The sequence below is a fragment of the Musca vetustissima genome, unplaced genomic scaffold (assembly GCF_032173495.1).
Source record: "Musca vetustissima isolate MV318-11 ecotype Yass unplaced genomic scaffold, APGP_CSIRO_Mvet_v1 utg77271, whole genome shotgun sequence".
Taxonomy (NCBI): Eukaryota; Metazoa; Arthropoda; class Insecta; order Diptera; family Muscidae; genus Musca; species Musca vetustissima.
Window position 1 is genome coordinate 1 of NW_026873053.1, and position 18,122 is coordinate 18,122.

At 31.9% G+C, this 18,122-nt stretch overlaps 1 protein-coding gene across 6 annotated transcripts; it reads left to right on the forward strand.

The window, feature by feature from the left end:
* The first annotated feature begins 1,460 nt into the window (after nucleotides 1-1,460).
* On the forward strand, nucleotides 1,461-17,538 carry LOC133322358 (probable phosphorylase b kinase regulatory subunit alpha). 6 transcript variants are annotated; one of them, XM_061531388.1, is made up of 12 exons: nucleotides 1,461-2,532; nucleotides 2,985-3,161; nucleotides 3,235-3,558; nucleotides 5,074-5,221; nucleotides 7,830-8,159; nucleotides 8,222-8,458; nucleotides 9,945-10,112; nucleotides 10,528-10,575; nucleotides 15,648-16,093; nucleotides 16,163-16,430; nucleotides 16,754-17,351; nucleotides 17,421-17,538. In XM_061531388.1, exons 1-12 carry the CDS (start codon nucleotides 1,465-1,467, stop codon nucleotides 17,524-17,526), a joined length of 3,918 nt encoding a protein of 1,305 aa, XP_061387372.1. In that variant the 5' UTR covers nucleotides 1,461-1,464; the 3' UTR covers nucleotides 17,527-17,538. The 6 variants fall into 6 exon arrangements, with proteins under 6 accessions (XP_061387372.1, XP_061387352.1, XP_061387378.1 ...); XM_061531368.1 differs by lacking the exons at nucleotides 5,074-5,221; nucleotides 10,528-10,575 and adding an exon at nucleotides 3,717-3,861; XM_061531394.1 differs by lacking the exons at nucleotides 5,074-5,221; nucleotides 10,528-10,575 and adding an exon at nucleotides 3,717-3,861 and having other exon boundaries at nucleotides 15,837-16,093.
* Nucleotides 17,539-18,122: the final 584 nt, after the last annotated feature.

The following is an 18,122-nucleotide window of genomic DNA, read 5'->3' on the forward strand; positions in this document are numbered from 1 at the left end:
TAGCCCCTAACATTTCCCAATGGAGATCTTGCATGCATACACTGCAATCAGCCCTCTCTTCGCCCGAGAGTCCAGGATTGTGCCAAGGTATTTTCCTTCGGGTGATTGATGAAGCTGCACTCCATCCATTCCTAGTGAACATTACCAGTTCCGTCTTTGTTGGGTTTACACCAAGGCCGTTCGCCAGCGTGACAGCATCAGTAAGGCTATTTTCATAAGCTCCGAGATTGTTGACGGAAATTTTCCCGAAATCAACATCAAGTCGTCGTCCGCACCACTTCGACGGGGATTTAATAATTTTTCTTATGGACAGGTGGCAACTCCGGCTACGCGACCGAATCATCTTTTAATTTGAATAGTGTTTATGTAATCAGGGCTTCGAACGCTTTTAATTGATGCCCATATTGCCTCAGTAAATTTTTAAAATCATCTCCGGAAATACGGATTTCAAAACGTTCCCAAAGGAACCCCTAAACTAGACTTAAGCCAAAAATTCATATTTTTCCTGATTAATGGGACAAGACAAACCAGTTATAATAATGGCTGAGTTATCAAATCTAACCTCAAACCCCTCTAATTTTCATGCTATACCTTTTTCACTCTACCTCTTCTTTTTTCATTCTTAGTTCATTTTTAGGATGAACACAATGGTTCACTAGTCTACGAGTAAAACGACTGTTAATATCTAACCTAACTAATGAGTCACATTTTCTCTCAGTGTATATTTTTCCTCTGACATTTTGTAGTTCCTTTCGTTGTGTTGTCATGTCAACATTCGTTCACTGATTTTCTCACTTATCTTCCATATCTCTTTCTAAACAACAAGTGGTCAATCGTCAATTATGCATCACACACGTTCGTAAACAATTACCATTTTACAAATATTTTGTTTTGAAATTCATTCTTTATCAGACATTTTCTTCTATCTCCCTTAATTCGTAGCTTGTGGAACGTTTTTAATTCTGATGTCTTTATTAATTTGACATTGATTTGACATTTTATTTAATTACATGAAAAACTGTGAAAAATTTTTGTGATTTTACGACGAATCAATTGTTCCAATAGAAAAAAAACAATTTTACAAGATATTTTTATACCAAAACAACAAAAAATTACAGGAATATATTCGCCAAAGTGCAGGCAATTCGTGGGTGATAAAATTTATGCCAAAAGATATGAATTAGAACAATAAATTGAGGAAATAAAAATTCGAAAACGAATCAGGAATAGAACTGATAGTCGAATAGTTTTGTAAAGGAAAGACAGGCAACGCAAGACAAGAGGTGCTGGTAGTGGAAGTGATCGTCTATATTACTAAACTTATGTAAGTTGTTTGCTTGCTCGTTAATAGGCTAGTCAGTCATCAATTTAACAATGCACTGCTAATGAATGCAATTCTTTTCTATTTTAGTTCGCTAAACGAGACATTCGGTCGGTCGGTGGGTAGCGACGACATCGGACAATATGCGTTCGCGCAGCAATTCAGGCGTACGCCTGGACTATTACCAGCGCGTGGTGCATCGCCTGATTATGTCCCATCAGGAACCAGTCACCGGATTGTTTCCAGCATCCAATGTAAATTCACATGCTTGGATCAGAGACAATGTCTATTGCATCTTGGCCGTGTGGGGTCTTTCAATGGCCTATAAGAAAATTGCCGATCAGGATGAAGATCGTGCCAAATGCTATGAACTGGAACAGAGCTGTGTTAAGCTAATGCGTGGTCTCCTCATGGCCATGATGAATCAGAAGGATAAAGTTGAAAAATTCAAAATGACCCAGAATCCATTGGATTCGCTACATGCCAAATACTCTAGCACAAATGGTCAACCTGTTGTTGGCGACGCCGAATGGGGTCATTTGCAAATCGATGCTGTCTCTTTGTATCTTTTGATTTTGGCCCAAATGACTGCCTCCGGCCTGCAAATTGTCTTCTCATTGGACGAAGTGTCCTTTATACAAAATTTAGTATTTTACATTGAATCGGCCTATTGCATCCCCGATTATGGCATATGGGAGCGGGGTGATAAAACAAATCACGGTGAACCTGAACTCAATGCCAGTTCTATTGGTATGGCTAAGGCTGCTCTGGAGGCAATGAACGAGTTGGATTTATTTGGTGCTCGTGGTGGTCCCGCCAGTGTAATACATGTCCTCGCCGATGAGGCCCACAAATGTCAGGCTGTATTGCAATCAATGTTGCCACGTGAATCGAATAGTAAAGAATTGGATTCGGGTCTTTTGTGCGTAATCGGATTTCCCGCATTTGCTGTCGATGATCCACAATTGATACGCAATACCAAAGATGCTATTCTGCAACGTTTACAGGGTAAATATGGTTGCAAACGTTTTTTGCGGGATGGTTATCGTACACCGAAAGAGGATCCAAGCCGTTTGTACTATGAACGTTGGGAGCTGCGCATGTTCGAGAATATTGAATGTGAATGGCCGTTGTTTTATTGTTATTTGATATTGTTTCATGCATTTCAAAATGATAAAATGTCTGTTAAGGAGTATGCAGATCGGTTGGAGGTAAGTTTTGACATATTTTCCATATTTTGAAGCTGACAAGAAATGTTAGCCGTGGATTTTTTAAAGAATATTTTTTTCAAAATTTTAAAGGGTGGATTTTTTTTTTTAATTTTGGCAAATGTAAGCGTTGATTTTTAAAGAATTTTTTTTTCAAAATTTTAGGGGTGTTTTTTTAAAACAAATTTTTAGAAATCTTAGGCGTGGATTTTTCAAACATTTTAGACATGGATTTTTAATAAATATTTTTTTCAAAATTTTAGGCTTTGATTTTTAAAAAAATACTTTTTTAATTGTAGGCGTGATTTTAAAAGAATCTATTTTTAGGGGTGATTATTACACAAAACATTTTTTTTAAATTTTAATTTTTAAACAATATTTTTTTATTTTAGTTGAGGATTTTTAAATAATATTTTTTTTAAATTTAATTATTTTATAAATTTCTCATCCAACAGCAAATCATGGTACGTGGCGATGATGGTATACTTCTAATACCCGAAAGTTATGCTGTGCCACCAGATGCTGTCTCGCAAGAATATAAACATCCCGGTTCGGCACCCAGAGAAGTTGTTGGCCGTTGTCCATTTTTATGGGGTCAATCGTTGTTTATATTGGGACGACTATTGCAAGAGGTAAATCTTGCAAAAAACACACACACACATATTTAAATTAGTAATATAATTTGCTATTCAATTTATTTTACAGGGCTTTTTAGCTGTTGGTGAATTAGATCCGCTGAATCGTCGTTTGGGTGCCCAAAAGAAACCCGATGTTGTTGTACAGGTGGTCATTATTGCCGAAGACAATGAAATTCGTGATAAATTGGCGGAATCGGATTTGCATGTACAGACCATTGCTGAGGTTGCACCCATTGAAGTGCAACCCGCTCGTGTTCTCAGTCATTTGTACACGTATTTGGGTAGAAATCGTAAATTGGGTTTAACCGGACGTAAATCACGTGATGTGGGTATATTGAGTACAAGTAAATTGTATTCATTGAAAGATAGAATATTTGCCTTTACACCTCAGGTAAGCTGAAATACATTTTTTTTATATAAAATTTATTTATTTATTTCAATTGTTTTTCCTTTATTTCAATTTGAATTTGTTTTTTTTTAATTTAACTTTTTTATTTATTTTTCTATATATATAAAAAACACAAACACACTCAAAATCAACTCCTCTAGTTTGTCGACTTATCACGTTTCTATATCGCCTCCGATTATGAATTAATGATTGATATTCTAAAAGGCGAAATAAATTTTCTTAAATCAGCTTGGGATTTGCTTGGACGTCCCTTGGTTACATTAGTTTTGAAAAAGATTCATTTAGGTCTGTTTGGCAAATTTATTTTTGTTTTTCTTTTCAAAAAAAATCTTCCTCTTCTTTTATATTATGTTTGCATTTGTATGATATATATAAACAAAACTTTTCGTCTAATTATCTTTTGCAAGGGATGCGTTTTATATAATTTTTTTAATAATATTCTCCGTATGATTTCTGTTTCTTTCGCATTTTATTTATGTTTCTTTGTATACAAAAGCGAGTTTTGTGTTATCTAAAACAAAAACATTGGGTTCTTCTTCTTTATAATTAAAATTGGTTTTGGCATTACGAAATAAAACAAAAATTAATCACAAATTTTTATGTGTGTGTAAATTATAACACAAAATCGAAATATTTTTTTTGGGAATGATTTTTTTTTAATTTTTAAAGTAATATATATATATATATATATATACAAGTAATAATTATAAAAATTATAATCAGTTTTTGTTAATTTCCAGTTTTCCGAAATTCTTTGAATATCCTCAACAGGGAATTTTGATTTGTAAAAAAATAAGAATAATAATAAATAAAACGTTACTATATACTAATTTATTTTAATTATTATTATTTATATTTCATATGTAATTTGTATACATTTTTTGTAAGATTTTTATTTTCAAAAAAAAATATTTCGATTTTGGGAATTGTCTACATCATCTATCTATTTTAATTGGGCTTTTATAAAACTTGCTTTTGTGTCCCCATTAACATATACATACATATTTTTGTAGTTTTTTTTATCATAAAGCACGCAAGTATCTTTTGAACAACACAGATTTTGAAATAGATATTTTTATTTTATATTCTAATAAAGCAGTATGTACTTCATTTTGTTTAATAGAGGATTTTAGAATATTAAAAGACTAGTTCTTTTATTTATACTACTTACAAAAACAGAATTCATAATTTTTTTTTTTCAATATGGCTATTAAATTCATTCAATAAGAATTTTAATATCTAAATTAAAAAAAAAAAATTAAAATAAATTTAAAAAAAATACATTTTGATTTTTGTTCACTATAATTTTTTACCAACAAATTTAAAATTCCCAAATTAAAACAAAAAATCTATTCTTAACTATTTTTTTTTGTTTTACAAAAAAGAAAAAATAAATAAAATCCCCCAATTACCAATCTAAAATTTGAAACCATTCATATCATTGATTGATCAGTACTTTTATTTTATTTATATAAACTATATTAATTTTTAATTCAGCATATCGATTATGAAGAATATTATACTACACGAGATCCTGACTTGCTTGCAAGTAATTTCACCACCAATTTAGCTTTCCTAACAAATAATTGGCGTCATATGTTAGGAAGACCTACCATAACTTTAATGGCAACACATTATATGCTAGGTAATTACTATCCACGAAACATTACTATCCACGAAGCATTTACATACTATACACATACACTACACACACTCACACCTATTGCCATACTTACACTAATAACCACAACATTTACATATGTATATGCAATTCAAAATGAGTTTTGGGAACGGTATAGTTATTACATACACAATTATATATTTTTAAAAATGGATATTGAAAAATTTATAGACAGACATTCACTAAGTTTTCACACTTTAAAGAAAAAATTTTCTTTTTTTATGAAAAATAAAAACAAAAATATTGTCCAGGGTAAATAAAATCTAAATATAATTTCCATAATTGTAAACAAAATTTAATGGGGTGCCTGCATGTTTTGAATCTTTGACAAATTATTTGCTACTAACTTCTAAAAAAATGGTCCATAAAAATTTCGAATAAATATCATAAATTACATCTACATATACCGTTCCCAAAATATCACAAATTTTCTAGTTCGCTAATTACATATTTTTTTATTTTTTTGACTATTAATACCCTATTTTATTATTATTTGCTTTAGCTTCTTTTTCTTTATATGTGCCACCAAAATAAAGTTAATGCTTATCTATATTACGCTTTTGTTGTCGTTGTTGATATTATTTTATGTTCAATTTTAATTACAATTTTTTTTAAGATGGTATGTTTGCACTCTTTTTTACTTTGGTTTAGTTGTTGGTTTTAAAAAATTGTATATTTTTCTATTATGTATGTAGATTGTTACTAATATTGGGCTAATGATATATTTTTTATATATAGAAAACAATAAATTTGGAAAAAAGAAAGAAATAGGTCTATATTTTTGACGGTTTTCAAATATAATCTTCATTGCTAGAAGATTATTTTGAGCGTTCAATGCTGTCGTCCGAGGGCATTTCGGAAAGTTCTTAGCCTAGCACCAGAAGCGCGGTATAAACAGAAAAAGTTAAGTGTTTTAGACACTTCCATCTCTGTTCCACCTCTGTTATGAACACATATTAAAATTTGTTTCGATCTGGCAACTCCTTCATATAGAAACAGGTGTTCAAAAAGGACGTCTCCGCAATTTTTTTATATATAGGTTAATTTTTTCGGATAGCACCCATATAAGGGTACCCCCAATTTTCTGTATTTTGGGGTTCTTGGGCGTGTTTTATAACTGAATTCGGGTTTTTATTGGGTACCAAATTACTCCGCTAATAATTTTAAATATAGGTCCACTTTTCCTGGTAGTCCACATATGACGGTACCCTCAAATTTTCGGTATTTTGGGGGTCCTGATCATATTTTTCGACCGAATTGGCTGTAATTTAGTACTTCGAATTCATATTGGGTAGCAAATCTCTCCACAAAAAAGTATGTATATAATTCCATTTTGTCGGATAGCCACCATATAAGGGTACCCCCAATTTTCAATATGTTGGGGTTCTTGAGCGCGTTTATCAGCCGAATTTGCTGCAATTTGGTATTTTGCAGTCGTATATGGTAACAAATCTCCCTACCAAAAATTATTAATATTCGCCTCCTCTTTAGGATAGTTCCCTTTTTTATTTTAACGTAGTTAACAGATTTGTTCCACGTTTTGTGTTTGGCTCTAAGACTCTTTTTTAATCTGTCACCTGTGGAGGATATCGAGATAAAAAACTAATAAGATTGGTAGTTCGGATGAAATCAAATTTTTCTGAAAAGGATTTAGTCCAAAGAAACATGGGGTCTAAAACCAATATTCACCGTGTCAATGTATGGGGTGTATACACTTTGACATTGTGAAAATTAGCCGTTAGCTATAAGGCTGAGGGTATAATTATCCATTAGAAATTTCTGAAATTTGTATTATGGTTTGTAGAAATGAAAATATAGGGAAAATACCAAAAAGTGGACATATTTTGGTATTTTCCCTATTTTTTCATTTCAAGTACCTGTCGGTATATCTATGGTGGAGGGTATACAAAGTTCGACCCGCGCTTTTTGTGCTAGGCTAAAACGTTCCGAACTGTCCTTGTAGTACTGTGCATTTCATGGAATCCATGTTGAGCTACTGAAAAGCTGATTCTCATCGTTGCAAATTATGAAGATATATAATATGAAGATATATAAGGTTATGAAACTAAAATGTTCATGTCTCAAACGTTTTTTAGCGGAATACCAAATTAAGAATTTTGAACATATTTCATTCTATATGTTCGAATATGGGCTATTTATCGTTTCGATATTCAAAATTAATTACTACAAAAAAACGTCAAATACAAGTTGTAACAGTCCCCGACTATATATATTTATAACTCAAAATTGTGAAATTTATTTTCCTAGTGAAATTTTGAAAAAATTGGTAATTGGTCTAAAATTATAAAAAGAAATAATGCAACTTAAAAAATGGTATTGGTATTCTCTCTAAAGCTTTGCAATTTGTGGGTAATTTTTTCGTTTTGTTTTGTGTGAAGGATGTACGAATCAGTAGCTTTGTTACTAACCACGGCCCAAGCCTGTATATGTAATAACACAATTATTTTAAATATGGAAGAAAAAAAATGCATGCCTAAATTTAAAAAAAAATAAAAATTATAAATTTTTATATATTTTCTATCCTCCCTATAATTTTATTTATAAATATCAGATCAAGATAAAATACCCTTGGCGATGATACAAACAATGCGTAAATTAAAATCTGGCTATATCAATGGCACCCGTGTTATGTTGGGTAATCTAAAAGATTTTCTCAATACATCGGCCATCACAGATTTAAGCTTCTTGGGTAGTACCGAAGATGGTTATCCGGATCGTTTACATCCCGACGTTCAAACCTATTTAGATGAACATTTATTGCGTTCGTTTAGTCATCGTAATATGATGAATTTGAGAGCGGGACAATTGAGGCCAAGACAATTGAGACGACGTATGTCGTGTAAGGGTGCCATCAAGAAGACACGTTCGATTAATGTGGATTGTTAGTAAAAATTGAAATGTTTTTTTATAGAGAACTTTGAATAAATGATGTTTCTTTTTTAGCGGACACCTTGGGCATGGAAGGACCCACACCCATAACCGAAAGACGTTTATCATCGATAATTGCCCCACCCTGGTTGCAGGCAAATAAACAGGCTCACTCAAGCACATTTGCCATAACACCTGAAGAAGCTCCCAACAACAACAGTAACAACACCACTACCAGTTCAGATGTTTTGATACGAGAAAATATCTATCCCATCGATATAAATCACAGCCGTTCGTCAATGGAAAAACGCAGTAAGTTGGCAGTTGTCAAATGCGCAGATGTATAGGTTTATTATATTTTGATTTTATTGCATATATTTAGTTTGCTTTTCATTAATTTTTTTGTCACAACGTGGCCTCCGTTAATATAGAATATAATTTTCTTGAAAACATATTCTTTAACAAATTCACGCCTGGATGACCCTTGAAAAAATATTCTTAAAAAGAAATACGCCTGTTGATGATCCTTAAAAATTATTCTTTAAAAAGTCCACGCCTTTGGATAATCCTTGAAAAAATATTCTTCAAAAAATCCACACTTTTGTATAATCCATGAGAAAATGTTCTTTACAAAATCAACGTCTTTGGATAATCCTTGAGAAAATATTCTTCAAAAAAAATCCACACTTTTGTATAATCCATGAGAAAATGTTCTTTACAAAATCAACGTCTTTGGATAATCCTTGAGAAAATGTTCTTTAAAAAATCCATGCCTTTGGATAATCTTTAAGAAAGTATTCTTTAAAAAATTCAACGCCTTTGGATGATTCTTGAAAAAATATTCTTCAAAAAAATCCACGCTTGTGGTTGACCTTTTGGAAAATATTCTTTAAAAAATCCATGGCTGTGGATTATCTCAGATTTTTTACAGAATCCACGTCTGCGAATACTTACTTACTTCGTTGGCTTGTGACAGAACTTCTGTTCCATAAGCCGAGCTTAAAAAAGATAGCCAGGTGTGTTGGTCTTGCGTGCAGCTCTACCAATTTGAAAGAACATGTTTCGAAATGATCTCTTCCATTGTAATTCGTGACCTTCCCCTTCTGCGCGATCCATCTATCAACCTCTACGATTCTGGACGATTCTAAAAAAAAAATTTTTACACGTCTGTGGATGATCATTTAAAAAATTTACGCCTGTGGATGTTTATTAAAAAAAATCAACGACTGATCCTAGATTGTTTTACAGAATCCACGAATGCGGATTATCATTTAAAAAATATTGTTTAAATATCTTGTGGTGATCCTTAGAAAAAATATTTTTTTCTAAATACACGCCTGTGGATTATCCTTTTTTTTTAACAAAATACATCACAAATCACTTCAGAGGATTTGAAATTAACATAACTCTATTGACATATTCTGGTGTCTTTCTACTTTACTGTAATACCGGAATAGCAGTGTCGTACGCAGGGGAGGTTGGTTCACCAAGATCTTCTTCACTTTACAAATCTCTCGTAAAAGCTGGCCTATCATCCGTACTTCCGTATTATCCATATATAAAATATATGTTTACTGTGTGTCTTTTATTATGATTTCTTTTTGATTTTACTTTTTATTTATTTATTTTTATTTTCATATAATTTTCGTTATTCACAACGCACAAACTCGTCACTTACGTTCGTTCGTACGCCAAAAAACACATTATTTCGTTTTGATTTCTGTGTGTGTGTATCTCTATCTGCTGCAAAACTATGAAAAAAATCATGAAAATCAAATGCCAAATTACTAAAATTCAGTACAAAATGTTCCCAAAATTCTTGTACAACGTCATCGTACCGATACAAATTTTGCCGATACAGAAGTTGAGGAGCTGATTGCAATGTTGCGTGAAACGGAAAATCTCGAAGAACAAGGTGATATTTTACAATATTTGGTGGATACGCAAGGATTGGATTTCAATACAGGTATGTTGAAAAACGAATTTAAAATTTATTTTTAAAATTTATATACCTATATTGACAATACAAAATACACTAAAAACTAATTTTACTTTTTTACTTGCAACAAAAAATATATATTCTCAGAATAATATATAATATACAACCTTTTAAGTTTGTCCCACATCTAAACACAATCAACCACTCATTCCTCTTTTTGTCCAGTCCAATGTTTTGCCAAACATACACACTCACACCCACCCACCAAATAAATACATCACACTTATTATATATATATATATATTTATGTATATACTGTTACATCCAATTATCCTTTGATTGTTCAATGAATACATTTTTTTTTCTTAAATGTTTTAATTGCTTTCTCTCCATTAATCGTTTTTTGTAAAATCCAAATCCATTTAATCCATTTGTTTATTAGCCGGCTTAGGACTTAAAAATAAAACATCTTCTTCTACTACTTCGCCTGGTAAGTTTAATTGTTATTGTCACAAGTGGATCCTTATAGGACAATATTTTTGTTATTACATATAGAATACCAACCAAACACCCACCCACCCTCTCTTCCCAAAATATCCACTTGCACAAAATGCACTAAAAACTTAGATACTTATGCGGTATTTCCATGTAATTGGTTTTGTTTTTCTCAATATATTTTTTCTTATGTGGTTAAATATGTTTTATGTTGTGTTGTTATTGTTGTATTTACATATACAAGGTGATGTTGTTTCCCCTATCCCCTATTGCCCCTCAAGCAAATGTTTTCATTTTTTTTTGTGCACCAATACAATATTACACAGATTGAAGAAAAAACACATTTACAACTTCTTAACACAACAATAATTTGAATTGTAGAATTGAATATTTTAAATCTTAAATGTCGAAGTCACAGATGATTTTCTCCTAATAATTTCAATATATCAGGATATTATTGAATTATTCAAGGAAGGAATATGAACATTTTCGCCCGTTATTATTTTATAATTAATATTTATAATGTTAAACGTTATATTTGTATACTATAAATGTTTATTACTTACAAATTGTAATTATTTATATATCATTCAAATTTTTGTAAATTATATTAATTTTTATTATAAATTGTAATTTTGAAACTTGTAAATGAATTCACGCTCTAAAATACATTTTTTACGAAATCTTGATTTTAATAGACCCTGAAAAAGTATCATTAACAAACCTACTATTTATGATATTTGAAAATATTCTTTAAAAAATTCACGCCTGTGGTTGACCTATTGAAAAAATATTCTTTAAAAGATCCACGCTTGGGTTGACCTTTTGAAAGAAATATTCTTTAAAAATTGTAATGAACCAAATATATATATATATACAGTGGCGAGCAGAAACGAGTATATGTTTGCATTTTGGACACTTTTTACGTCATAAAAATAAAACTAAAAAAGCAAATTCAAAAATGTTGGTTGCATTTTATTGGGTATTTTGTACTTAACAAAACAACCTAAATTTAAAAATCTAAATCTTAAAAATAACTAAGAAAAAACAAAGAAAACGAAATCAACCCCAATGTACTCACTTTTGCACGTTCATTTCTTTAATAATGTGCAGAAAAAGGAATGCAAAATCACATTTTTTTAATCTTTTTTTGGTTTTTATTAGTTTTTTTTAAGAAAATATATAAGTTTTACATCATTTAAGTCCCGTTTACTAAAAATTGTACAAAGTTTTGAACAAAAATCAAATAATTATTTATTTGATTTTTGTTTTAATAATAATTCAAGAAAAAATATATATAATAACCACTGAAGAGGACATTCGGAAAAATCTGAAAAATCTGTTCTACCCTGGAAATTGCAAAGGGAATTAAATTGTGTCAATTATTGGTCATATGGGTACAAAAACGATGTTCCGTTTTTCCCAATCCTTAAATTAGAGGTCGTACACCGCTTATAAGTTGTGTGGACCCACGTCTAATGATAAGGGAAATGTTATTTGATAAGTTTTAACACCAAAATATGCTTCGTAAGTACTCGTCAAAACTGTTAGTCATTGAACAGCGTGAAAAGCCCTTTCCGACATTGGATATAGCAGCATTAAAAAAAGACTAAAAGCCTGTATTATAGGAAAAAACTGCAAAATAAGGTTAAAGACTTTTCAACTAGACCAAAAGTTGAAGTGAGTTCGACTGGAAACGTGCGATCGGGTCCGACGAATCCAAATTCTACCGTTTTCAATCCGACGATAAGCATTATTGGTGATGAAAACTAATTCAAAGGCCCAATGTGAAGCACGGTTGAGGAATTGTCATGGTATGCGTAGGCTTTAACTTGTGGGTCCTGGACCGATGTTAAAAAAATTGACAATATAATAATGAAAGAAGTCAATTTAGATCATTGAAGAGTCATATCATTCAGTTTAGATAGCTAAGTACGCCTATTCTGTAGAAGAAGTTATTATGAGCAGGATGGTGATCAAAGATATACGTCAAAATTTGTGAGAGAATATCTTCGTGAGCAAAATTTTGAATTAACACAGTGGTCAGCACAAAGTTTCGACATCAATCCGATCGATAATTTGGGGCCAATCGCACAGAGAGAGGTGGGACAGTACCAATCAGCCCCTAATAATATAGACGAACTTTGGTAGTGAATCTGAAGTGATTGGAAGAATAATTCCAATGAAATTGTACTAAAATTGGTTGAAAATATGTCAAATTTCATAAATCATACATTAAAAATATAAAACTGCGTTATAATTAATAAAAATATTCAAATTCTGCAAATTTGTTCAAAAGTGCAAAAGTGAGTACATTGGAGTTAATTTACTTTGCTCTGTTTTTTTTTTCTTAGAAATTAAAGAGTTAAATTATTTAACTTTAGGTTGATGTGTTAGGTACCAAATACGTTATAAAATACAACCAAAATTTTGGAATTTGCTTTTATATTTTTATGACGTAAAAAGTGTCCAATGTACAAACATGTACTCATTTCTGCTCGTCACTGTATATATTGCATAAAAAATAAGATCTCTGAAAAAATATTATTTGGACATACTTGACATGACGATTCGGCCCCATTTGAGTATTAAAAGTGACAAATGAGTTGTTTATATTCATTATAATGAGTTGTTTTCGTATACGAGAATCTAGAATCTTGAAAGTGGTTTAAGTCAAATTTTCTTATATTGAAATATTTAACTTTTTGGGTTTGATTTGTTTTAAAAATATTGTTAAGTGGTGTTAATTATACTTTTCACCAGACTGTGGTAAAGGGCATTATGTTTTTGTCCTTTTGCGAATATACATAGAATGACTTTCTGAGTCGATTTATGCATGCCCGTCCTGTCTGTCTGTCCATGTTAAATTGTAAACAAAGTACAAGTCGCATTTATGATCTGAATTTTATGAAATTTGGCACAGCTCATTTATATGGCCCAGATTTCGATATAGCTCCCACATGGTGTGTGCCAACTTTCGTTAAAATCGGCTCAGATTTTTTTATAGCTCCCATATATATTTTCTTCGTCCGATTTTACGTAAATGATGCACCAAACTTCTAATGTTTGTCCAATTGACACGAAATTTTGCATAACATATCAAATTGAGACTATAATGAGGTGAGGAGACATAGCTTCCATACCGAATAGCGGGTTTGCGTATTAAGTTTGCTATAAATCGATTTACATACAATTGTTCATTGTAAGCAAACGACTCTAAATCTGCCCGAATGAAATGAAATTTAGCATATGTTGCAGAAAGGCATGTGTATGGATTGATTTTAGTCGGTTCACTTCTAGATAAAGATCACGTATTTAAATTATTTCAATTTCATGTCAATGTTCCTTCGAGAGAACATTGACAGCAAATAGTTAGGACACATATGTAATATATTTCCCGAATTGGTGAAGGGTATCGGCCCAGTCCTTACTGGTTTTGTTTGTGGCTTTATGCCCTAAAAATTGATAGAATATATAACGTAATATGTTTTGTAAACATTTCTTAACCAAGATTTGTATCAGAACCTAAAATGGACTTAAACCACTTTTATAATAAATGACTTAAATACTATATTTTAATCGGTGTTCAGAGAAAAAACCTTTATGATGAAGATACCCCACAAGTTTGTTACGAACTAAATAAATGCTATTCAGACTTGCCGTATTGGTTAATCGATCTAGAGGTTTACGCTTATACTCTTGAATATCCCTCTGTAGATCATGGAGATCTCTCTTGACGTCAGTCCATAAGGCAATGTTGTCACTCTTACCTAATTATAAGTGAATTCGATCAGTGAAATTTCTACAATTCCTCATACAATGTTGATTCTGTTTGAATTCCTTACTTAGGTAATGGAAAAATTTAGCAGGAAAAGGGAGTTAAATTATGTTCCACATTCAATACCTTCAACGTGATCTGTGAAAGCGCCAAAAAATTGCGTCTCAGAAGGAAGTGGCTAGATCGACTAAAACACAAACCTTTCGAAAAAATCAAATATGACATTACTAAAACCAATCTACCAAAACGCAATCAAAGGGTCATGATTGAGGGAGAAGATGGGTACATCACCGATACTTCCAATTACAAATAGTACCGAAGGTAAAGATGAAATTTAAAAAAAAGAATAATCGGAAAGAAATTAACTATTGTAATCAATGTGCTAACAGGGACAAACACTTTAAAAAAAATTGTTTATTCAATAACAATTGTATGGAATGTCCGTTTTGATGCAAAATGTGTACATCGTAATATTTCTTTCATACTTAACTCAAGTTCGAAAATGGAAACCATTGATCCACTCCTTCTGATACCTGTCACAAAAAAATATCAAAAATTTGCTAAAAATTAATGTTATGATATTATGCGAACGGACTATCCCGATTTTAACTGAACTTTGCGAGGAACAAGTATAAATATTATTTTTATTTTTTATAATAATTTAATATATATTATTATTTATATTATTTTTAATTTATAGCATTATAATATTTTTGTTTATTTCTTTTTTAATTTATGATTTATAATAATGGGCGAATACATCTTAAATGAATTGATACCATACGATAATGTGTCTTTTGAGTTCCAAAGTGGAAGTGTGTTATAACAAACATATTTAAAATTCAAAACTATAAACAACAAATACACAAAACACGTCAATAAATACACTCACAAAATTAATAGTAGTTTCCGTAGATCTTTGCCGATAATTCAGATATTCAAATATCTTCTGAATTATAACAAAAATTTTAACCATTAATTTTCTTTCTTCTCTTTCATACTGTACTTCATCGTGCCACCCACTTATTTTTCTAAAATAAACTGCGCACATTAATAATAACGATATATTGTGTAACGTGTTTGATGGGGTTTCTCAACTTTTGGTATTATATACTATGCTTTATTAAAAACAAAATAATAATAATAAAAATCTGTGTTATTGCTTTTTTTAATGCATCCCTTCTCATCGTCATTTAAAAATAAAAATTTAAATTCAATAAAATTCTGGGAAAAAATATATTTTTGCATGTGCTTCTCCAAAAAATATTAAAAATAAATAACCAAAAAAGAAATCGATTGCGCACTTGTGGATGAAATTCTTGATTCCGAAACCGCTTTAAAAAGTCCCCTATTTGCAAAGCCTCCCATACCACCGCCACCCGTGGTGATTATAGATGGATCCAACTCCAATAATTCTTCTACGCCCCATAATAATAATAATCATGCCAACATTACTATTAATATATCTCAATCCGAAGGAATGCTGGAAGAAGGTCGCGTCGTTACCGTTCGTGATCTACTGAAAGGTCTTTACGAGAAGGCCTGCCAACAAAAACTTTGGGGTCTGGTCCGCCATACAGCCGGTATGTTGGGCAAGCGGGTTGAGGATTTAGCCAAGGCCGTGACAGATTTATTGGTGCGTCAAAAACAAGTAACCGTTGGTATGCCACCGAATAATGAATATACTATAACGGCTCCGTTGCCCGAGGCTGATCTTAGGCAATTGATACATGATGTGAGTGGAATAAAAATGCAATTAAATTTAAATATATTCTTATACGATTTGTTGGTATTCTTATTTCAGGCCTATGGTGATGACGAAAGTACAGCTATGTTAACGCAAGAGTTAATGGTCTACTTGGCCATGTTTATACGCACAGAGCCCCAACTGTTCCATGAAATGTTACGTTTGCGTGTCGGCCTTATTATTCAGGTTATGGCCAAAGAATTATCGCGTACTCTAAACTGTGATGGCGAAGCTGCTTCAGAACACCTCTTGAACTTGTCACCATTTGAAATGAAGAATTTGTTATATCACATCTTGAGTGGCAAGGAATTCGCCGTGAGCAGTGGTAAGTGTACATATTTGTCTATTCTAACCCTAAAAACATTTCATGATGGAGATCCTAGAAGAGCTTCATGCCTTCTCATAGAGGAGTTCATAGAAGAGCTGAAGGACTTCTTCTTCATAGAAGAGCAGAAGCTCTTCCATTAGAAGTTCTGAAGCTCTTTCATGAGAAATCATGAAGCTCTTCCGTGAAAAGACATTCGTATCTACTATGAGAAGACCTTCAGTTCTCTTTTCTACTAATATCAGGCATTTAATTTTGATAATCTTTTTTCAAAATTTGTTCTATTTAATTGATGTGTTATTTGCCTCTCTCTTTATCCTCAGTTGCCCGTGGTAATCTCTCGATTGTCAGTTGCAAATCGAGTCGTGTAAGTAAAAAATCCCAAATCGGTTTGGGTGATCCGGAGGGTGAAGATGCTATAATTGCAACTATAGATGATCGTCAAGGCCAATGGTTGAGACGTAGACGTTTGGATGGTGCTTTAAATCGTGTACCACGAGATTTCTATTCACGCGTTTGGAGTGTTTTGGAGAAGTGTCAAGGTTTGGCAATCGAAGGACGTATTCTACAACAAAGTTTGACACAAGAAATGACTCCGGGAGAGTTGAAATTTGCATTGGAAGTTGAGACAGCTCTCAATCAAATACCACAACCGGAATATCGCCAACTCGTGGTGGAGGCTCTTATGGTGCTGACATTGGTCACTGAACATAATATGGTGCCAAATTTGGGTGGTATAATCTATGTTGAACATTTGGTTCACAAGGCAAATCAATTGTTTTTGGAAGATCAACGTAAAGTGCAGGGCGATGCTACGTTGTGCTGTGCCAAGTCCAAAGATGGCAATCAACAGCATCAAGCTGCTTCGGGTATGTTGTTGTGCGGTGGTGCTGCTTATATCTGTCAACATTTATATGATAGGTGAGATTTAAGACTTGGAATAATTTTTTTGATTAAAAACATATTGTTTTTTCTCTTTTGTCCATTTAGTGCTCCCAGCGGTAGTTATGGTACCATGACCTATATGGCACGCGCCGTGGCCTTGGTATTGGATTGTGTTCCTAAACATGGTGAAATGGAATGTGCCATTTGCTAATATGTACTAATCTTCCCCCCTTTGTTATCAGAATTTTAAATTATTATTATATTCTAGTTTTTAGTTGTTTTCTTTTGTTTCGTTTCATTATTTGATTTCTGAAACTTTCTCTTCTACTTCACATACATCAGATTAGGATGTATACGAACTGTGTTTGGATTTGAATTGTTGTGTGAGAGAAATTAAAGAACTCGAATTTATTAAAAGAATTTTAATACAAAATATTGTTATTTAAGGATCTAAACAAAATTATTACACAACGTCAACAATTTGATTGCCACGAAAGCAATGTGTTAGGTATAACAGTTTTCCTTTAGTTTGTATTATGTATTTGGAAAAGCTGGTTAAACTCTACTACATTGCTTTTTATTTGTTATACCACCCTCAATTGGGTCCAAACATTTGTTTTATTATTGTAATAGTTATTAGTCAATTTTTAAATGTATTTTGCATGAATTTCTTCCAATATGATCACGAGATGTCAATGCAGTTTTTAGAAAAAAAAAACGTAAATAAATTTGATGTTTTGAACATTTTAAATTAAATTGTATTTTTCGATTACTATAAAATATGGACTAGGCCATAGAAGTCCTTCA

Bases quoted from the DNA above. Each gene is read 5' to 3' on its own strand.
- LOC133322358 (XM_061531388.1), top strand. From the start codon at position 1,465: ATGCGTTCGCGCAGCAATTCAGGCGTACGCCTGGACTATTACCAGCGC. The intron at 16,094-16,162 runs GTGAGTGGAATA...TTCTTATTTCAG, and splicing joins TTAGGCAATTGATACATGAT to GCCTATGGTGATGACGAAAG. The intron at 16,431-16,753 runs GTAAGTGTACAT...CTTTATCCTCAG, and splicing joins GGAATTCGCCGTGAGCAGTG to TTGCCCGTGGTAATCTCTCG.